Below are 23,651 nucleotides of genomic sequence, written 5' to 3' on the forward strand. Positions count from 1 at the left end.
TGCAATAGTGTAGAACTGCATTGCATCATAGTGAGTGCTATTTAGCTACTCAACAAATGGGGCAAATCCATTCCTTGTACTGTAGTTCTTTTTTTTCCTTAAGTATTGTTAGGTTTATTATTGTGGCTAGTTTGCTCTAGTGATGTAGAACTGCACCTAATCATGCAAAGAGATGTTTTCTATATTTTGGACACCTTAGCAAAAATACAAAAAATTTCCCATTCTCGATAAAACTCAGCAGAACGATGTTTCTCCACTCAAGGAGATCAAAATACATCATTGAGGCACTTGTCTTGTTTAAACCTTTTATTGCTCCATAACATTAAAAATCCCATTCCTCTATTGAAAAAAAAAATGTCTTCAAAGTAACACACATGTGGAATTCAACAAAAATTTAATAAATAATAATTTGGCATTGTAAATTGATGTTCAGTATATGAGGGGAAGTTATTTTTTTTAGCAATTTTAAACAGCATTGCTGCTCTATAGTTTTTGGCACACCAAATTACTCTTGACATTTGTTTGTGCACAGAGCCACGAAACTACTAAACATATAACACCACTTCTCTCCCAAAAAACATACTTTTTAAAAAATGTTTTACTCGACTTCACTGTCCTTAACAAGTCCTAGGGTGCTCAGTGAAATATTAACCTTAACATAAATGAAGTACGTAGATGAGTTTTTTACTGTTACATCCATGCTCTCAGTGTTCGGGCTGAGGGTCCTAATTATTCAGTGTGCTGCACACAAATAATCTGATGGAAAAAGCACACCCTTGATCATCTTCATCTGTTCCCACTAATTACATTTTAAAGGGAAGTGTCCGGACAACCAAACACAACTTTGAGTATAGTTCCAATGCAGCTTCACTGTCTCACAGGCAAAAAACCAAGGCATGCAAGCACTTCTGCAATGTATATACTATATTTGGAACTAAGTGCTCTGCAAGATGTTGTTGGCTCATCGTGTTCTCTATGTGGCAATACACTTACATTCTAAACATTGTTTAAAAAGTCTGCACTTAATATCCCGCAAGTGAGGTGCGAAAGCTTTTTTTTTTTTTTGACTGGAGGGGTTATGTAAACTAGATCATAAAACACTATGAACAAATATTTTGATAGAAGTTACAAAATAAGTTAAATTCCTTTTGAGTATGGAAAGAAAAATAAGCTTTGTGGGTATGATTCCATGGCTGCATTCTGCGTCAGCATTCACTGCATGCATGGAACATATGACAAAATAAGTAACTACAGTACATAAATAAAAATCCTTGCATTGTTAAATAACTGGTATGCTTTCCTTTTACAGTACCACAAGTTGTAGATGTACAGCGAGTTGTTAAAATAGAGCAATTACAATATGAGCGGAGGGTCTGTCTTCTGTTATTGGGGTGAAGGCAACATTAAGGGGGTTCGGATGGCAGTGCCAATGAACTGTAAATGGAAGCGTTGGCCGTCCCAAATCCCCTGTCTCAGGGCAATAGGCCACAATAGAGTCTCCATCAGGTGTCCAGTGCTCTTAAAAGCGAAGAGCCATACTGGGAGTTTGACTGGGAGAAAGTCACAGGAAGCAGACTGAGGTCAAAAGGCGAAAGCCTCCGAAGCCACGGTGACCTCAGAAGTGTCCCATTCTGGCAGCAAAAAGGCTGCGTGAGCGTGGCGCGGCCAAGGAGATGCGGCCAAAACTGGACGAAGGCCACTTCATGATGATCTGGGAGGTCACTGGCAGGAGATACTGTACCTGGACAGACGGAGGGAGAAGGGGAAAGTATGGACATAATGAGAGGATTAGAGATACGGGGAGTCACGCTTTAGAGGTCAGAATGCTCAGCATTGACATCCAACCTCGCCATGTTTTTCATCAACTGTACTGTTTTTATGGCCATCAAAAGTTTTAATCTTCTACTTCTACACTGGTGTGCTTACGTGCATTTGAAATTATAATGAGAAGGGAATTTTAACTTCCATGCTTAATTTTGTAACAGAAAATCCTCACCTATCATTCTGCGGCACAGACGTCAGTACCTTTCTTAGACTTTTCTATGACACCTTCCACCGAGACAAAGCAGTGAGGCAGCTCCTGCTAACAGCGTTCCAGTACCTGAGAATGAGACCAGCATCAGGTTGAGATAAGAGTCAGGAGAGCCTGAACCTTCCCACCATCCTCCTCAGTTACTGGAAATGAGTCAGATATGGTTGTCAAAGCAATGTCAGATGAGATGATTAAATCCTGGCTATGGTTCGCTGAAGGTTATTCAAAATGTCAGGGTTGTCAGACAACATGAGACAGTGGCGAGGTGGAATTCTTCCAGACGGATCATTTGGAAGAATGCCTCACGTTTGATATCGCATTTGATATCTGTGACATATCTGCATCATCTACAACCAAAGAACCTAAAAACTCATTTAGTTAAACAAACACGACTGTGAATAGAAATAGTCCCATAGAGACATTTCGATGTGTCAGTCTAATCAAAGGGGAGCCATTAAGGATTGTAAGGTGAAGAAATATCTTCTTTTAAGCTGGTGCAAAGATAACACAATTTTCTCTGGCAGCTCTCTTTCCTTGGCAAATAGCTTTCAGACAAATTAGCTGGGCAGCGTCTTCTAATGTCGACCAGAAAAAAAAAGAAAGAAAGTGTGTCGCTGAGGGCGTTCACCGCAGCCTCAGACACAAGAGAGTTAGGAGGGATTCAAATTAACTTCACTGAGTTCAATGAGTGTCCTTGAAACGGCTTTAAGTGGGCCGTAGGTATCCCTTCAGCTCATCCTCCACTATGATTGGACTCTATGAACACCTCAGTCCAGCTCTTCAATTGAAACAAAAACAAAAAAAGTTGATGTATTTCTGTGATTTTTTCCAGCTGATCACCGTTGCTGGAATTACTGAGCCAGAAATTCTGCTGAAATCTAAGCAAGGCATAAAAATCACAGTCAAGTAAGTTTAAAAAAAATAAATCAATCAATCAAATATTGAATACCCACTGGGGGTAAAAGTGTGTGTTCAGTACTTCCACCGCTGCTCTCCTATTCACTTTGAGCCTATTCTGCCCATAAAACAAATCACAGTAGTGGTAGTCGTGAATATCTGACATCCATGCAGCCCTCTGTCACTGCTGGGTACATTTAATTGGAGCCTCATTCGTCATCTTCCAGGTTCGGCCTCGCTTTGATCACGAAGAAGATCTTGGTAACAACGCTCTGCTGTCTTGAAAGCCGGGGGGAGGCTTGCTCATACACTTCTAGTTTCATCTATCAGCTGAGACAGAAATATACTCTCCAGCTCCATGTCTTGCATTCACATTTACACAGTAAGAACTGACAGGCCTTCCATGCCACTCCACGCAACTGCCATACTGAATCAAGAGGCCCACCGACATTAAGCAGAAAGGAGGGGCTGCTATGATAGCTGATGCAATCATAGACCAAGTGGTACAAAGCGGCTTGAAGGTTATCTGCGGACCATATTCAACTCTACACCTCAATTAACCCTAATTACTCCTCAGACAGATGAAGGTTCATGAAGTTCTGAAACTTTTGTCATCATGGTAAAAACATCTTTGGGGTAGAGGCATTTAATTTTGGGCTTAACAAGGAAGTCATTAGTGGATCCATTTGGCCAGTTCCTCTCATCTGCCTACACAGGCTGAAGGACTTTTTCTGAAGCTTGTTGACACACCTGGTCAGGGTACTCTGCAGGGAAAAGTGCTTGAATGAGGAGGCAGGTGTGCTCAACAACAGACAACCTAAAGACCCCAGCGATAGAATCACTTGGCTGGGTGCCAACGTTTGGGTTGAATGTGTCTTGGTGCGTGCGTGCGTATACACCACAGATAATTCTGTAGATGCTAAGAAATGTGAAGATAGTCTGAGAATGGGGTCAGCAAAAAGTGTTCTTCTTTTTCCCTTCAAGTGTTGGTGCGCAAGTCAATTCATTAACCAATCAGGAGAGATCCCTGAGGCTGGATTTACACTCCAGGTGTCTTGCAAATTCAGATTTAGATTCTTTTTACTATTTACACATATTTTCAAAGTGATCCATATCAAATGTGACTGAATGCATTGGCCTCGATTGACTCTTGACCCCGACATTACGACTTGTTGCAAATAATTCTCATTGATTCCGCTTTTTTTTTTGTGTGTGTTAGACGTATGTGAATACATCATTGTTAGTCATATTCTAATGACATCAGGCTCACATTGACAGAATATATGCCATCTGTTCATTTACAAGGTCGCATTGGCAGATATCCAATCAGATTTCTTAATCCACATTTGGGAGGCCTGATTCCAATATGATCTTGTCCAATTTGATGTATTTCTTTTCCTCTTTGCCCTGCCATGACCCATATATGAACTGGGCCAATGAATTGGGCCAACAAATTGACCCATGTGGTAAAAATCCATCTTAAGTTCCTCCTGAATAGTAATGTTTTATTTTAGCAACAATTTGGACGGCTATACTTTCAACTTGGTTGAAAGGCACTTTTCGGTTTCAGCATGATTGTGCCCCAATGCAGGAAGCAAGGTCCATAAAGGCATTCTTGGTGAATTTGGTGAAACAGCTTAACCAGAGCAGAGACTGTATCCAGGCCCGTACTTAGGTCCAACATCAATAACTTCTAACCTCACAAACAAAACAAAAAACCAACACCAATTATTATAGAAAGAAAGAACGCTATCAAAGCTGCAAATGAGAAGAAATATTTTTTCCCCATCTGAACAGAATGCCCGGAAAATAGTCCCGCTGCTTTTTGGGAATTTAATCAATTGTTAGCATTTGATTTCTTTTATAGTGGATTTAGATTATTATTATTATTTTTTTTTCATAAGCCTTTTTGAAACAGTCTCATACTAATATGTGACAGGCAATCAAGGCAAGTCTAACAACATATAGCAAATATAAATATACAGGGACACAGCATCCATAAGGAGCCCAGTGACACAAACACTCTTTATTAATAGTATTGATGTGGTGCAATGTGAGGCCACCTTTATATAAAATGCACTCAGGCAAAGAAGCATTGAGCGAAAAGCTCAGTTTTAGCATATAGCAGCAGGGTGACGTACAGCAAGCCAGGCCTAAAGGTTGCAGCATCGGCAAACTCCATACAGTCTCAATATGCCTTCTCCTTCCCTTCTGATATTGTGTATACACAATTTGGAATTGATTTTAAAACAAATCTCAAATTCCGAATAAACCATCATTCCAATGCGAGAAAGAGAGGAAGGAGAGGAAACCATGCTAGACTGTTGGTGCTGAAGGGCAGGTGGGCCCAAGTGTACAATCTAGCTGTGACAAGCAGAAGGCAGTGATTGAGGGACGGTGCCGGAAGATGAGGGTTGGGGTTTAGCACAACTAAACCAAGCAGAGACCTGCATCAGGGGGTGAAGAGACGGAGGAAGAGGAGGAAGAAGAAGCGGCAGCGACAGCAGCAGGGGTGGAGCCATGGGTAGAGGCTGGTCCAGGAGGAAATGGTACGCTTTTTTTTCCCACATAGACATATATAGACACAGAAGTAATCAGGAGAGACAGGCACATGCATGCTTGAACAGACTCTCAAGGTTACACCTGCTGCAAAAACATGGATAGAGCAGCACATTGTTTTCGTGCTTGCATGGGTTATTCAATCCCATTATTCTATTATTATCTATTGATAACTTACCTTCTTACATTTTTTCTTATATTAAACTGACATGAGAGAAAACAGGGGCAACGATATTTGGGTATTCCAAGCACAAGTGGTCCAACAACCTGTGGTATGAACACAAGGCTCACACAGTTCTTGAGTTTTTACACTCTAGGTGCCAAGTTATAGCCTGTTAAAATATGTGCTAGAGTTATGAATCATGTAAAACGAGGCCCCGGGAATAGAAGAGCTCTCTCTCTCATAGGGTCATTTGCTACACAGGCTCATCTGGGCTCTAATTTAATTAAGCAGCCCTCGGGGGGGCCTGGGCTAAACTGAGCACTAATCTGTGGACCATTTTTTTCCTATTAACAACACACTCACCCTCCCCACTCCCTGCTCTCTCCTGTGTGCTGGCCCAAAGCATATGCACTTTAAAAATTCACTCACTAAACCTGAGTGGCTGCTTTCCTGCAGGGATCAACCTGAAAGAAGATGATTTTCGGTGGCCTTTATTAAATCCTCATTGGGTTTTTTAGTGATGGAGATGATGGCTCTGAGGCTCTTTGAAGGAGAAGCAGTTCCTGGGAAATTAAATTGGTCAACATTTTTTCTTACCTTATTAAGATATTTATTAATGTGTTCCCTGCATTTAATGTGGTATTCAGCACCTTGGAAAATGAGGTTTTACCTAGTTTAATTTAATAAAGAATAATAATTAGTGTTCTTAATGCTCTAAACATCTTTCCATTATTAATGTAAAACTAACATTTAACAAATTAAAAATATAAATTTATATATAGGGTTAGTGCAATGCAATTTCATGTTGTTGATATCTGATGAAAACCTAGTATGTTAACCTACTATGTTCCTTTCCCCCCCCCCCCCCCCCCCCCCAAATCAGTACTAGAAATGTAAACATTTTCTCTCTGTGTATTATTTAATCGCCTTACAATATGTATTTGTGTAATAATGGCTTCCAATGAAGACAGGGTAGCTATTAGCCGCAGCCTACTGTTTATGTTTGTGGAGATAGGTGGCAAGATATAAAGTTTCTACAGAAGATAAGAACACTAATAAATATAATAATGTTGTGATACAAGCCAATTGTTCATTTAGATATGCAGGACATGGACGAAAATCAGACATTCTCATTATATTAAAAAGTCAAAATCTTAAAAATGTGGACACTTCATCAGACAGCAACAATATACTGTATTGTTATATTGGATAGACCATACTATTGATCCTCTTATGGGTCTTCCTACAAGATTGCGTGCTCAGTCTGTAGTTACTCTCTAAGCTGTAATCAAAGTGGACAATGTTTTTCAAGCGTTTAGAGTAATGGACTTTCCATAAGTAAAGCTCAACATCTTGTGCCAGGATTTTTGCGACCTGAGAACAACTAGTAGGTAACGCTTCTTAAATCCTGTCCTATCGAATGTATCCTTTACTATTGTTTGGCCACCCAGATGGATAACTTACTCTCAAGTACACAGGAAATATTATACAAATATAAAGAAACTTCACAAGGATGGGGAGACTTCACAGGAAGGCTTTTTTTTTTCCCTCTCACCTGGTGTCGTCCCATTCTGGGCTGAGCCCGGTCAAAGAGCCCCGGGACTCGGAGACAAACTTGTAAACGACTAATAAACAGTCTCGACACAGCTGCACCAGCCTGCGGCAGCATTGCAGCTCCTGAGGCGAAACCACCTCACTGCTCTTAGTGAAGATGCTCTCCCATGATGAACTAGAAGGCAAAAGACAAATAAACAAACACAGTTCAGTTAACAGTTATGTCACACTTACCAGGATTTTGACTCTTTTTTTTTCCCCATAGTACGGTATTGAGTACTATTATAGTATTGGTCACAGTTGAGCATGTGACTAGCATGTCAGTCAAAACCTTCTGGGTTGAATCTCACCTCATACCATTTGGTATGGAGTTTGCATGTTTGCCTTATGCTTGCATGGATTTTCTCAGGACACTCCAGCTTCCCCCTACATTTGCAAAAGCATGCATGTTAGCTTAACTGAAAGGAATTTGATTGTTTGTCTACAAAATGGGTCACCAACATAGTGCCCATTGGGAACAGGTAGCCCCCACGGACTACATGAGGAGTTTCTTTCTGTGACAGCATCACTGAGTCCCAGTGCAAAAGGCTAGGTTGCTTGGATGGGTTTGGTGCGGAAGAACAGAATGAAACACACTGAGATGAACTGGAATGGAGATTGTGATTCCCAGAGACACATTTATCCATCTCGCCCTGTCTTCCCAGAAGAGTGAATTTGTATAGTTGGAAAGGGAGGCCAAACTACCCAAATCCTATTTCACTTCCTGTTGGTGTAATGGGCAGCTATCCCAATACTTTTGTCCAAATTGAGTTTTTCGAATATTTAGTTTCATGTGTGTTGTCCATCCATCCAGTCATCCATTTTCTATACCGCTTACAATAATAGAAGAATAATCATATTTTATTGTCATGAACATGCATGCATGCACACGAAATGTGTTCTCTGCATTTAACCCATCACAGTGAACACATACACATGTTAGTGGAACACACTGGAGCAGGGGGCAGCTGAAGCGCCCGGGGAGCATTTCGGGGTATCAGTGTCTTGCTCAAGGACACCACAGCCGTGAGTCCGGGGGATGTTGGCCGATGGTCCAGTCGGGGTCTTGAACCTAGGTCCCCCACAGTGGTAGGCGATGATCTTAACCATTGGGCCACAGCTGCCCAATGGTTCAGGGTCATGAGGTGCTGGAGCCTATCCCAGCTGACTTCCAGCAAAAGGCAGATTACACCCGGAACTGTCCGACAGTCAGTCACAGGCCACTGGCGTGTGTTGTATCAATGTGAATATACACATTCCTTCTGTCACACAGATGTGCAGGAAGACAGACAGACGCACAAAGAGGAAGGCTGAAACAAATCCGAGTACAGTTAACCCCCTTTAAACCCTGGACATACCCCTGACTGAGAGAGAGCTTCAACAATGGAGCTACACAACCCTGGGTGGTGCGTTTGATGTCAACCCTCTTTCACTCCTTAGGGGGGTGGGAGCTGCATCCTCTCAAAGCCTTCAAAACTGTTCCATTCCCCACCTCTTAAACATTTTCAAAGCCTGTTGAATTCATCGCCCACAGTGCAGCTGGGCTGTTTGATAGTTGTTAAGTCCCTTAGATAAAGTATCAAACAACAGCCAGAGAGGAGTGGGGTGGATGGATTGCATTTGGATTTGGAACAGGCTTTTGCGTTGCTCTTCTTTATCGTAGCTGTGTGACACCAGGGCCCCCTGGTGGGTTCATCCATGTTGGGGCCTGACCCGCTGTTAGGAGATGCTGCATTGACAATATGCAAGCAAGCTAGCTGGATCAACCAGAGCATGCTGTGCTCACACAAAAGCTCCATGAGGTGCAGCTGCTGGTGGTAGCTGAAGCTAAGCTAATCCTAGTGGGCCGCTGATCTGAAAAATCTGTCTTCAACCATTTTTTTTATGACGTCTCAATCCTAATGACAGCATTAGCTTTTTGAATTTGCTTGCTACCTTTCTTTCTCTTCCCAAATTATGCCTGGCAAGGTGCACAAGGAGAAACAGTGGGTAATACATTTTAATTGAAAACTAAACTAACTAAAAAAAAACAACTACTTCATGCTCCATACGATATTACACTAACGACTAAAGGGCCATTTACATGAAACCTTTTAAAAAAAAAAAATAGTTTTTTTTTTTTTTTTAACTGAAAACCAATACTGTTTTGGTTGTCCATTTACACACCCCCAGCAGTCTGACAATTCAAACATTTGATAATAGTTTTCAATGTGGAAACAACACCATTGCAGTATTGTTTCCGTGTAAAGCGTCATCTGTAGAAAAGGACCAAGTGCACGGGTGGTGTTTAATGCAGGCATAAATCAGCAGGCACAATTCAAACAACCATGATGGACCACCGTATTGTTTCTAACACTTCTACATTACAGTTTACTTTACTGTATTGAACCCCATTCCCCAGAACTGTGAGGCAGATGTGCTAACCAGTCGCCCACCGTGCCGGCTTACTATTCTATAGAATCATTAAACACACAGGCAAATATTTCAAGTCTTTTTATCTTTTAGTTTTTGTGATTATAGCCAACAGCTAATAAACACCCCAAATTCAGTATCTCATAAAATGAGAATATGTGTAAAAGTTCAACACTAAACTACTGGTGTCGCACTCCAATCAACTAACTACTTGAAACACAAGCAAAGGCTTCCTGAGCCTTAAAATGGTCTCAATTCTGGTCCATTCGCCTTCAAAATCATCGGGAAGACTGCGGACTTGACTGTTGTCCAGAAGACAGTCATTAAAACTCTCCAACAAGGAAGGCAAGCCACAAAAGGTTATTACTCAAGAGACTGGCTGTACTCAGGATAATCACAGTCTTAAGAGGAACCCATTCAAAAATTTGAGGAAACTTCACAAGGAGTGGATTGAGGCTAGAGTCGGTACATCAAGGGCAACTGTGCATAGATGTATCAAGGAATTTGCCTGGTGTCAAGACAGTCATGAACCTGAGACGTCGGAAGCATCTTTCCTGGGATAAGGAAAAAAAAATGCTGAATGTTCATGAAGTGTGTATGACGGTTTCTGTAGTGCGTGTGAGAGCGGGGGGTGGGGAGGTGGTGACAACCCGTGTGCTTGAGAGCATTTCAATTGTGTGTATGAGAGCAATTTCAGTAGTGCATGGAATCCTACATTACTGTGTGTCCCTGACGCCCCCTCATAAACTATTGCCGTGGCGATATATATTGCAGCATTTTTTAAGTCGATTTTGGAGGTGCATTTTAGTTTGAATTGTTGTGACATAATTTGTATGCTTACCTGTAACCTCTTGAAAAACTCCAAAGAAAAACAGTTTTTACAAAATTGGTGATACGTAAACATACCTCAAGTTACACTCTTTGAGAACCCAGTGTCAAAGTAAATGGATCCCGTGAACTATCCTTGTCATGTCACAATGAGTTGTTTTGACACCAGCATATCATGTGTTTAGAAGAGCTAATGTGATGGCAAACTGCTACTGTGTCTACTGTATTAGTGAGTGTATCTTATTTCCCCACTGCACACACAAAGGACACAAACCTGTGAGTTGTCCTTGCAGTGACTCACACATCGCTTTGTCACATCAAAAAAGTATGATTAAATTATATTTTAGGAAAAACCTTTCAGTTGGCCATCAAAGTCTCCAATAACAAGTTCAAGCAAAAGCAGTAAAAGGCCAGCAATCACTTTCTGCGTCGAACACTGGCTTTTTTTCCCTCGCTCTCACCTGTGAAAGTGTGCTGAGCAACAGTGCAGATTGGCGACCTTGTTCTGTACTCTGTCTCCGCAGAGTTCCATGTTTGTTTCATTGCCAGAAAGTTTTAGAAGAATGCACTGCAGTAGGGTTTGATCAGGTTTCTCAGTCACTTTCTACAAGCTTGGGTTGCTTCCATAAACAAGTTGAAAAATTAAAATCAAATCATGTGAGTGTGTGTGTGTTATATATATATATATATATATATATATATATATATATATATACACATGTATATTATACATATATATATGTATATATATGTGTGGGTGTATATATATATATATATATATATATATCTACATGTATATATAGTCAAGATTTGACTGTAGTGAAGTCACACATTTACCCAGAGTTAGAGAAGCAGTTCCAGAGGCCCTGGCCGTGACTCCAGAGTAGTCGGTTGAAGACACGGTTAAAGAGGCGGTACAGGTGGAGGCTTTCCAAATCTGGCTCTTTCCAGATCCGCTGTAGCGCTGAGCGCACATTGGTCCTCACAATGTCCAAAACCTGTGAGGGGGAAAAGGGTAAGAGGAAAGAAAGGAAGACTTTGAGAATGTTTTTTTCCCCATATAAACTTACAAATGACTAGAGGTAAAGGTAATCTCTTCAAAATGTACAGATATTCCACGCACACACACACACATTTGAGTTGCATATTTAATGAGACATCTTTGCATGCATGTTAGCGCTTGGTCGCACATGTCCGCTGTGTGTGCGAGTGTGTGTGTGTGTGTTTGTGTGTGTGTGTGCATGCGTGCGTGCGTGTATAAACTCTATGTGTGTAATCTGTGGCGGTGAATGGAGAAAAAGTACTGCATGGGGCAGCCACTGGTGAACATTGGCTAGAACTAATTGCTGTAACGGCGTCAATCTTTGACAGAATGTGTCAAAATGTGAGGGCACTTGGGCCAGCCTTCCATCATCCCATCTAACTACACCTTTTCTTGTCGTTCACTCTTTCTTCCCTTTTTTTCCAATCCTATCATAGAGCTGTGCTGTGGCTTTTTGGACTTTTGATTCCTTGCTCCTCATTACTGACGCGCCTGTCAGATTGTACGTGCGTGCATGTGTGTTTGTGACACGATGAGACAAGATTTGCCTTCAGCAACACGAGGCGAGCCAGACATGCATACACGCTGTCAGACAAACTGATAGATGAGTACACACACACACACACATACACACACACACACGTTTTGGTATGGTAATCAGATGGCAGAGCGGTGGGCGCTTCATTCCTGACCTCTGACTGCTTCTTATTAGGCTGCTCCACTCCACTCAAACATCAGCGTCACCGCAAAGCCAAGCACAGTGGGAGAGAACGTGGCGTCTGAGAGATGGCATCATTAGGGGCACGCTTACTGGGTGTCATTTCAAAGTTGCCCCCGCTTCTAGTTTGTTTACATCGTCTTTCAGTTTTGAATCTCTTAATGGCGAGGTAATGAGCCTGAATTTGCCTGAGCTTTCATCCCCTCAAATGATTGTAAATGCAAGTTCTATGACATCAATATAAAATAAAATAAATACTGGTGAAATGGTGGTTAGCACATCTGGGTCACAGTTCTGAGGACCCGGGTTCAAATCCGGCCTCGCCTGTGTGGAGTTTGCATGTTCTCCCCGTGCCTGTGTGGGTTTTCTCCAGGTACTCCACTTTCCTCCCACATCCCAAAAACATGCATGCTAGGTTAATTGAAACCTCTAAATTGCCCGTAGGTGTGAATTTGAGTGTGAATGGTTGTTTGTTTTTATGTGCCCTGTGATTGGCTGGCGACCAGTTCAGGCTCCAGCATGCCAGCGACCCTAGTAAAGGTATAGAAAATGGATGGATGGAAATAAATACTATGGATGGAAATAAATACTATTCAAAGTACATCATTCAACCTCAACACTTGACTTTTACAGTGTAGAATCATACCTCTCACTTTCTGGACATTTTGGTTATACAAAGTCCAATAATGATTCCTTGGCTTGACATTATTTCATTAAATTCTAGATTGTACCCTTATGATATAAAGACACGCCTAGATAAATGCCCTACTTCTGCAAATTTAAACATATTTTGTTGACCCATTAGGCATTAGCTCTCTTTTTTAGCGTTAATATTAGGGATGTAATGATAGTCACAATATCGTGATATCGCAAAATTAAAAGTGCCTTGATATCGTTGTCGTCTTGTCACGGTATAAAATGAGCCTTGTGTTTGAAATGTAGTTTTGGTCCAGCTACACGAAGCCATGCGGCTTAGCCAGGCTGCTAGTTTGCTTCACTTCCTCATTTGATACACCCGAATGGTAGCGTAACCCATGTGACCATTTGTGTACGTCACAAGAAATACACTGATTGGGTGACTGTCCCATGTGACCGAAAGGCTGCGTTGGGAGGAATGGCATTGCAACTTGCTACGGCGTACTACTACGCCTGTCAGAGTGTCTCTTCGCATTCGTGGCCAGAGGCGTCCTGCTGTTTGCGCCAGCCTCTGTCCCAGCAAACGCAGACCGACGGGCCGGGATCAGCTTCCAGTGGAACTCCGCTTCGCACAGCCCGCGTCCTGGCTCGCGGCGGCCGCCACTGGGTAGCCTCTTGGGTCGACTCTCCTGGTGCTGCCACCGCCTTGTCGAAGAGACGATCCGACGAAGCATATTGTAACAGTAGCACTCTTTAGTGGTGTGCTAGTGAGTGTTTGTCTCAAGTCAAAAGTTGTGGGTGAATGAACATCACACGGTGAGAGAATAACGATTCCGACTCCCATTACAACATATCAGTCTGACAATCCATCCTATTAGTACCAAAAATTTTACAATAGGTCCAGTCCATACAAATACGACAACCAACATCAATGCAAAAATAAATCTTACAAAGCTCCCTCTTTTAAAATGAAATGTCCACATTTCAAATGATAAAATTACACATGCTGTTCAGAAAAATAAATCATATAATATCTGAGTCTTACTGCAATACAGTGAACTTTCTCACGATATTGAAATAATTATCGTACAGTGAGATTAATACCATGATAAAACTGAACCTTGAGATATAGATATCGTTTCATCTCTAGTTGATAACGATATAGACAGCAGCATGATATCGTAGGAGTTGCCCTTTCTGACCCTGGTTAGGGTCACGTAGTGCTGGAGCCTATCCCAGCTGACTTCGGGCGAAAGGCAGACTACACCCTGAACTGGTCGCCAGTCAGTCGCAGGGCACATATAGACACATACAACCATTTGCACTCACATTCACTCCGTCACTGAATGGGAATTGAACCCACGCTGCCCGCACCAAAGCCAGGCGAGTGTACCACGACACCATCAGTGACTCCTGTTTGTGTACAAATAAAGACATTTCACAAGTTCAATAACAAGCTGTGGTTCACTGCCAAACTTCAGCAACAACCATGCTAAAGAGGACAGAGCCACGTACAATCGCGTTACAAACCACTTGACAAAAGAAATTGACATCGCAAAGAGAAATTATGCAGATAAGATGGAAAAAAACGTTTACCGCTAACCACTCTAAGTCTGGTGAGGATTACAATCGCTAAACAACTACAAGCAACCATCCCCCCAACCGGAAAAATAAAGGACTGGCTGATGACTTGTACAACTTCTAATGCAGATTTGAAATGGACACGTTCACACCCCACACCCACCCAGCCACACCACCGACTACCATTGCACCCTACCCCCCCATTTGCCTTGACCATCCATGAACAGGATGTGAGACATATCTTCAAACAACAAAAGATCAACAAAGCGGCAGGCCCAGACTTTGTGTCCGCATCCTGCCTCAAAGTCTGCGCTGACCAGCTCGCGCCAGTCTTCACACAGATCTTCAATAGTGCTCTGGAACTGTGTGCAGTACCATCCTGTTTCAAATGCTCCACCATCATCCCAGTCCCCAAGAAACCCACAATCTTGCATATGAATGACTACAGGCCTGCTGCCCTGACATCTATGATCATGAAGTTTTTTGAACGCCTCGTGCTGGACCACCTCAAGAGCGTCTCAGGACCCCTGCTGGACCCCCTGCAGTTTGCTTACCGAGCAAACAAGTCTGCAGATGACACAGTCAACATGGGACTGCACTATGCGAGGATCCTGTTCGTGGACTTCAGCTCTGCGTCCAACACCATCATCCTCAAACTCCTCTCCTCCAAGCTTCTCCAGCTCAGTGTCTCGCCTGCCATCTGCCAGTGGATTTACAGCTTCCTGACGGGCAGGACACAGTAGGTGAGGCTGGGGGACACCACCTCATCCACACGCACCACCAGCACCGGGGAACCCCAAGAATGTGTCTTCTCTCCGCTGCTCTTCTCTCTCTACACGAACGACTGCACCTCAACGCACCGGACTGTCAAAAGTTGAGCGGCTGGAGCTGTGTAACGGCCAACACAACCTGTAGCGGAATACGCTCAAGACTGAATAGATGATCGTGTACTTCAGGAAGCATCCTTCGCTACAGCTACCGCTCACGCTGTCCAACTGCTGTGTCAACCGTTACTGGGAATTACAGTCTCTCCGGACTTGAAGCAGGAGACCAACATCAACTCAATCCTAAAAAAGGCCCAGCAGAGGATGTACTTCGTGCGGTTTCTGAGGAAGAACGGCCTGCCACAGGAGAGCAGTTCTATACAGCAGTCAACGAATCAGTCTTGTACTCATCCATCGCAGTCTGGTTTGGTGCTGCCAAAAAAAAGGACAAACTCCAACTGCAAGGGACAATCGGGATTGCCACCCTTTAAGACTTTCACGCTGCCAGAACTAAGACAAGAGCATGCAAAATCATTTTGGACCATCCACATCCTGGTCACCACTTCTTCCAGCTCCTTCCCTCAGGTAGGCGCTATCGAACAGTGCAAACTAAAACGAGCAGACATACCAACAGCTTCTTCCCTCTTGCCATTAACTTCCTAAACAGTTAACCTACAATTCCATTGTAACATGCTGCCAATTTTGTCTTGAGATTGTTGTCACACATTTCTACATTATTCGTACACTCACTGTAGTAGTCTCTTCACTCTGCACTACTTGCATATCTGTTGTTAACCAATACTGACCACTCATGTGCTTCAGAACTATCGGCACCATTTGCACAATTGTCACTACCAGATTATTGCTCTAGCAATTTCAAACTGCTCTAAATTGCTAGAGGACTCTGCATCATTTGCAAAATTGTCACCACAAAAACAAAAAAAAAAACATTTGTATCAGCATTACCACATTACTGATAAACTTTCATTGCTCAGTGACTCTCTATTGCGTGTTTCGATTTTTTTTCATGTCTCAAAAGTATTTTTTGTCAAAATGGCTGTCTGTTGTCATACTAGAGGAGCTCCAACTACTGTTTTTGACATACTTGGCAAATAAATATGATTTTGATTCTGATTGGTGTGAATGTGAGTGTAAATAAATGGTTGTTTCTCGACATGTGCCCTACGATTGGCTGGTGACCAGTCCAAAGTATATCCTGCCTCTCGCTCAAAGGCAGCTGGACTAGGCTCTACAACTCATCTGGGACAAGCAAGAAAATAGAAATTGGGTAGGTGGACTGCTGGAAGTAAGTAGGCTTGCATTAGCACATTTTTCAACACCATCTCAGCTATCTTTCACTTCAGCCTGGCAGGCTGGAACTGTGTATTTTGTGATTAGCATGACCTTATTTTGTTATCTTAATCATGTGCCCATTGCTTACAAGAACACAACAATATTAGATCTTGATAACTGGAAATAAGAATGTTTTATGCAATGTCTTACAAAAGACCTGGAGTCAATACGATCATCCTTTTCTCTGCAAAGGGAAATTAAAATGATGATACTGTGTACAAAAAAAAATATTGTATCTGCTTACCTTCCGTTGTTTAGTAGAGTCCAACTTTACAAGCCAATAGGAGGCTACCTTTGGTTTATGGTATTTCCAGTTGTCAAGGATCTGTGGACAAAATTTTAAAACAATTTTGACCATAACTTTAACCATGGACCATAATTATTAATACAATTATTTTCTCACACTATCAGTAGTATTTAAAGATCAGTAAAATAATTACACACCTTTTGTGCTTAATTAAATTTTAATCTCTTAATTTCAAGATAATCTTAATGATCGCTGAAAAAGAAAATATTTTAACTTTAAAAAGATGCAATGTCACAGTAGAGGGGGGAAAAAAATATCACAAATTCAACTCTGCAGTTTTCCATAGAATTGCTTGTTAATTCCCTGATGCTCATTACTATTGTGCAAAAATGTGTATCCAGTGAGGGAAAACTGACATACACATTTCATGTTTACATACATAGGCTTAGTAGTTGTAGCAGTACTAATAAAGTAGTACAGACCCTTTGGCTTCCTAAGCTATGAATGTTTGTGGCTTACCCATCCTATGGAGGGTATCAATGATGGTCTTCTGGCCAGATGTCAAGTCAGCGGTCTTCCCCATATTTTACCCAACAGAGACAATCGAACCAAACTGAAGCAATTTATTGACACCTGGGGAAATCTGTGCAGGTGCTTTTTGAGTTCAGTAGCTGATTAGTGTGTGACACTTAGTTTATAACATTCATGGCTTGCAAAATTTGGGCTGATTTCTTCACAGTATTCTATTTTTTGGGGAATTCCTAATTTCGTGGGTTTTATGCGATGGAAGCCCAAATTATGTAAAAATAAACAAATACATTATTGAAATTGTTAAAATTGTGGGCCATGAATCTATAATCAATGAAAGTTAAACTTTTTGAATGGAATGATGGAAATAAATAAACTTTTTCATGATTTTCAAATTTTTTGGAAAGGGTCTGTATATGATATGAAGTTAAACACAGTATTTTTGCTTGATCTGTTTCCTCTCAGTGAAAACTGTTTGTGCCTGCACATTTGTCACAGTTATTATAATATATACACAAATTACCCTTAATTAAAGCATACAAAATGCACTTGATGCAGTCCACCTTTCAGAGGTTGCAACTGCAACAAAAAGCCAATTTTTAATATAATAAAAGAGGTAATTAGTCCAATGTGCACACAACATTAGCGCAATATGCTCTTCACTTGACCACAGCAGATATCAAATGCCAAAGATTGTTGAAATTCTAACTGAAGGTGTGTTCTGTCCTGAGGGGGAACACCAAGCCTTACACGTGAGGGTACTCATCTTGCCTTTCTCCAGTTCTCATTAGTGTTTGTTAGCATTACAAGTGTAGTGTTAATTGTCTGACAATCCACGTATCACAAACACACACACAGACAGACACACACACAAATTTTGTTTCATTGTGCGGGGGGGGGGGGGGGGGGGTGTATGGGCTTATCCTATTGTGTGGTTTAGGCCTACAGCGTGCACATTAATATTAGAAATATTAAGGAGAGTGCAGAAAATGGTCGGTTGTGTTCAATTCTTCCCTTTTTGCCTAGGAAACGTTTATAAGTCGACGACCACGTAAAATGTAAAATATTATTAATTATTGTCAAAATAATCCCCATTCACAATATGTAATAATATGAATACTACTCCAAGTTTGCAATACCTGTTTTCTCTGGTTGCATCTGAAATAAAATTTTGAATACCCTTCCTTGGTGTATTTAAAGAATTTAACGTAGGTAACAGTCAGGACCTGTCCCCCCACCCGAAGGCGGAAGGAGGCTACCTTCTCGTCCACTGGGGTCAACCCCAACGTACAGGCGCCTAGCCGGGGGGCAATAAGTACACCCACACCGGCTCGGCGCCTCTTACCGTGGGCAACTCCAGAGTGGAAGAGAGTCCAACCCCTCTCGAGAGGACTGGTGCCAGAGCCCAAGCTATGTGTGGAGGCGAGTCCGACTATATCTAGTCGGAACTTCTCGACCTCACACACCAGCTCGGGCTCCTGCCAGAGGTGACATTCCACATCCCTAGAGCCAGCTTCTGTAGACGGGGATCGGATCGCCAAGGTCCCTGCCTCTGGCCACCGCCCAGCTCGCACTGCACCTGACCCCTATGGCCCCTCCCACAGGTGGTGAGCCCATCGGATGCTCACGACCTTTGGATTTCACAAATACCTTTTGCTGAAAGTGTTCAAACTTTGCAATGATGGGACATAGTCGGTTTCCTGTACGAGGGCCTCCCAATCAATGAACATGGTAAAAGGTAATCTTGTTGACTGTATCTTGAGCGTGGAAATCATGAATTTTTTAATCTGCGACCTAGGATATTCCGGAGCATTTTCTGGAATGCCAGAGAAAATGAGATTGTTGCGCATGCTTCGTGATTGAATGTCCAGCGTAGTTTCTTTCATGATTTTATATTCCAGTCTAAGAGTTTGTAGTTCTGCTGACACTGACATCATGTTTGACTGAAGCGCAGTATTGTCTCATCTTAGCTCTTGGACCCGTTGTTGCATGAACTTTCTGAGTTCGGTGATCTCTTGGCGAAGCAAGTCAAGTGTAATTGACAATTTATCGATTGAGAGGAGGACACTAGTGTGTGTTTCTGTCGAATCAAGTAAATCCTCAGTTGAAGTGGAAGAATCTGCCTTTTTTTTCTCCAGCGGCAGCTTGACGCAGGGGCTGGGATCCTTCATGACAGACGAGTTGGCGTTGACGTAGCTGCGCGAATCTCAAGAGGCTCTCTGCAAGTTACCACTGCTAGCGAAGCTGATGTAGGAAAAGAGAAAAGAACGAAGCAACCATCCCCCGCTGAAAAAGGAAAAAAGACTTGTGAAAAGAGAAATTTTGTCTTGTAATAGCTGCTTTTCCAAGTCTATGCAAAGGGCGCCGCCATGTTTTTCGTTTTAGGAAATCACGTAATCTCATGGTAGTCACAGCATGCTCATCCCGTCACAGCCTTCTGCTCACCCCTCTGCTAGTGAGGCAATTTCAAACACATACAAATAAATAAAACACAAATATAAATAGATTTCAGTTTAAACTTGGCATTTCTTGTGAGTATAATAAAGATGGCATTAATTAAAAAAAAGAGGAACACAAGTTTGTCATCTTGTTATAAAGGCACAATTTTATCCAACTCTGGTATCTAAGCAAGAACACTAGAGGGCACTGTGTAAAAATATTACATCAAGAAGAGGCAAAGAAGAAGAAAAGGACACGAAGAAGAGTGTAGCTTCATGTTGAATAGACGCTAGCTGTGTGCTGATCTGTAAATAAAGTGAAGAAAAAAAGAAATACAAGACTAATTCTTGAGAACACTATACTAACCAGACTGTAATGTACAGGAAGCCCAGACAGCAAACAGCCGGCGCGCCGTATAACTATTTGTGTGATCGTTCACAAAGCTAGATGCTAATGTTAAAGAAAACAAGCATACGTAACGTCAAAGCCGCGCAATTCCCACAATGCAATTTGGATTTTTTGGGGAAATAATTCATCCTTATTGTTATGTTAATTGTCATTGTTTCTGTGTATGTTACCAGTACTTCGAAGAATGTGTACCTTATGTAATGGCCACATTCATTGTTGATGATGTCGTACTGTTTTTTTTTTTTTTTTAAATACTTTACTTTAGCTAGCCGGCACGGTGGACGACTGGTTAGCACATCTGCTTCACAGTTCTGGGGACCGCAGGTTCAAATCCCAGCCCCGCCTGTGTGGAGTTTGCATGTTCTCCCCGTGCCTGCGTGGGGTTTCTCCGGGCACTCCGGTTTCCTCCCATATCCCAAAAACATCCGTGGTAGGTTGAATGAAGTCTTTAAATTGCCCGTAGGTGTGAATGTGAGTACGAATGGTTGTTTGTTTCTATGTGCCCTGCGATTGGCTGGCGACCGGTTCAGGGTGTACCCCGCTTCCCGCCCGAAGATAGCTGGGATAGGCTCCAGCGGCCTGCGACCCTGGTGAGGATAAGTGGTGGAGAGAATGGATGGATGGATTACTTTAGCTCGTGTCATAAAGAGTGACCTTCTGGTCAATTACTGTACTTGAGCGCGCCAAACAGGTCGTTAACCGTTAAAAAAAATCAAGCTCTAATTAAGCTTAGTATGGTGGGACACTTCCACCTGAGTGATATCTGTTGAGCGATTCAACTTAATGGTTACATCATTCTGAATTTCCTGTAATAAAATGATCTTTGGCATGTTGAGCTACTGAGAGAGAGCTGCGCGATTGTTTCTCAGTACTTGATAAAAGTGGTAAGTCAGTGGGCTTGAGTCCGAGTGAAGTCACGAGTCGTTGGTGTTCAAGTAGTCCAAGTCGAGTTGCACGTCTTGTGACATAACGTCGTCTAAAGTCATCAAATTCATGAATCGAGTCCAAGTCATGTGACTCAAGTCCATACCTCTGATGTACAGTGGTCAATAATGTATCTTTCCAGTCCTGTAGATGGTAATAATACATATAACAAAGTTGTTGACAACTGAAGGAAATTAAATGGTCCTCCGAGGGTCAGATTTACAATGATAAATTGTTCATTATTCTTCATTTTTCATTATTCATTATTTTTTAGAGCTTTTAAATTGTATTTAAATAATATAAGAAAGTAACTTTTTAGAGCGTAATCATCTTCAAACGTTTAGTGTTCTACTGTTTATCAGAAGAACAATCATAAAGTAACGTAATGTACAACCCCTATTCCAATGAAGTTGGGACGTTGTGTTCAACATAAATAAAAACAGAATACAATGATTTGCAAATCATCCATCCATCCATTTTCTGAGCCGCTTCTCCTCACTAGGGTCGCGGGCGTGCTGGAGCCTATCCCAGCTATCATCGGGCAGGAGGCCGGGGTACACCCTGAACTGGTTGCCAGCCAATCGCAGGGCACATATAAACAAACAACCATCCGCACTCACATTCACACCTACGGGCAATTTAGAGTTGTCAATTAACCTAGCATGCATGTTTTTGGGATGTGGGAGGAAACCTGGAGTGCCCGGAGAAAACCCACGCAGGCACGGGGAGAACAAGCAAACTCCACACAGGCGGGGCCGGGGATTGAGCCTCGGTCCTCAGAACTGTGAGGCAGACGCTCTAACCAGTCCTCCACCGTGCCGCCGATCTGCAAATCATTTTCAACCTATATTTAATTGAATACACTACAAAGACTATAATGTTCAAACTGATAAACTTGATTGTTTTTAGCAAATAATCATTAACTTAGAATTTTATGGCCCTCAAGAGCAACACAACTAGAATTAAGATTAGGGTTATCAAGGTTATTAAGGTTAATTTTATAGTTTTTTTATTATTATTTTTTTATTTTTTTTAACAATTTGACCAGTTGACCGCATTGTTTTGCTGCTACTTTATTAGTCAGGGTTGAAGAGAGTCCGGCATCCGTCTGTCTTTTGAGCACAATTAGGGACTTTGGTGCTGAGCGGACAGCTGGTTCTAAGGACAGCCACGGCTTTTAAAAGGATCTGAGTTAGAAAATTAGACACATGGGTGCTTTCATCGGACTCCCAGGCATATTCATTGGACTGAGGTGTTGTTGCTTCTCTTGGAAATTCAAGGTGAAACACTGCCTTGAATGTGTGACAAAAAGAGCACATGATTGTGTCAAGACTCTGTCACTGCTTCTATGCTTGATTTCTTACGATCTCCAATATCAGAATAAAAATATGAGTGCAAGAAAAGTGTAGGAATAAGTAAAAATTGTAAGAAAGTTCACTGTCATAGCAGCATTTTTCAGAAGTTACATTGGATAAACCCTGAGATGTCACAAAAAAAATCTAAGAGACTGATTAATTAATAGAAAGGAACAGCAGAGAATAGCAAGGGGCTGCAAACATGTTGTCACTGGGGTCCTGTGAAAAACAATGGGAGCTTGGCCTAGAGAGGACATGCTTTTGTGTGGGTAAGAGACGGGTTAAACCTAGTTAGGCTACATTAGTTAGCGCATCTGACCACAGAGGGGTCTTTGGGAGAAAAAGTGGATCTCACATTTTTACCTCTTCTTCACTCGTACTGTACATACTTCCCTGTCTTTCCATCTTGTCTCCGTAATACAGTAAAGTAGAAATAGGGAATGAGCCCTGCTGCAAATATAATATGATTTAAACTATAAATATACAATACATCAAACATTGATCCCAAAACACTTTAATATAAGTTTAGTTTTGCATTTTAACGATAAGAAAACAGAAGTTATGGTGTTCGGTCCTTGAAAATCCCCCCATTGACACACTACTAAAAGCCAACAGTCTCGAACTTGGGTTTTAAACTGGACAGTGATTTTAAACTGGATCTGCAAATTGGTGCGGTTGTCTAGGCCAGCTTTTTTTTTTATCTTAGGCAGCTAGCGCAAGTAAAGCCTCTTCTTTCACAACAGCACTTTGAAACAGTAATCCATGCCTTTGTTACATCTCGCCTGGATTACTGTAATGCACTTTATTTTGGAGTCATCCAGTCCTCCCTCAGACATCTCCAGTTGGCTCAGAATGCTGCTGCTTGTCTCCTAACTGGAGCGCACATAAGGGAGCACATAACACCAATTCTGGCCTCCCTTCACTGGCTTCCTGTGCATTTTAGAGTCTATTTTAAGATTATTTTACTTGTTTTTAAATCTTTAAATTGTCTCCCCTCACCTTACGTCTATGAGGTGCTCCACCCCTATACTCCTGTACGTAGATCAGCCCACCAGACGCTCCTGGAGGTGCCAAGGACGAAACAGAGGCTCAGAGGGGATAGAGCTTTTCCTTTGCCGGTCCATCGCTGTAGAATAACCTCCCCCTAAATATTAGGGCAAGCTCCCTTACTG

The 23,651-nt window shown here is 42.0% G+C and overlaps 1 protein-coding gene across 11 annotated transcripts in view; it reads right to left on the reverse strand.

Annotated features, from left to right (window-relative positions):
- Nucleotides 1-294: 294 nt before the first annotated feature.
- Nucleotides 295-23,651, reverse strand: part of ttll7 (tubulin tyrosine ligase-like family, member 7) — a 116,970-nt gene continuing 93,613 nt past the window's right edge. For 7 of the 11 annotated variants that reach the window (XM_061779103.1, XM_061779100.1, XM_061779101.1 and 4 more), the window contains 6 exons: nucleotides 16,823-16,903; nucleotides 11,322-11,482; nucleotides 7,207-7,380; nucleotides 5,377-5,483; nucleotides 1,997-2,101; nucleotides 295-1,741 (listed from right to left, as the gene is read on the reverse strand). In XM_061779103.1, coding sequence (XP_061635087.1) covers nucleotides 2,031-2,101; nucleotides 5,377-5,483; nucleotides 7,207-7,380; nucleotides 11,322-11,482; nucleotides 16,823-16,903 — 594 coding nt within the window. In that variant the 3' untranslated portion in view covers nucleotides 295-1,741; nucleotides 1,997-2,030. Of the gene's footprint in view, nucleotides 1,742-1,996; nucleotides 2,102-5,376; nucleotides 5,484-7,206; nucleotides 7,381-11,321; nucleotides 11,483-16,822; nucleotides 16,904-17,344; nucleotides 19,640-23,651 lie in introns of those variants that run through there. The other 4 variants (XM_061779109.1, XM_061779106.1, XM_061779102.1 and 1 more) reach the window with 4 other exon arrangements.

The sequence above is a fragment of the Phyllopteryx taeniolatus genome, chromosome 7 (assembly GCF_024500385.1).
Source record: "Phyllopteryx taeniolatus isolate TA_2022b chromosome 7, UOR_Ptae_1.2, whole genome shotgun sequence".
Lineage (NCBI taxonomy): Eukaryota > Metazoa > Chordata > Actinopteri > Syngnathiformes > Syngnathidae > Phyllopteryx > Phyllopteryx taeniolatus.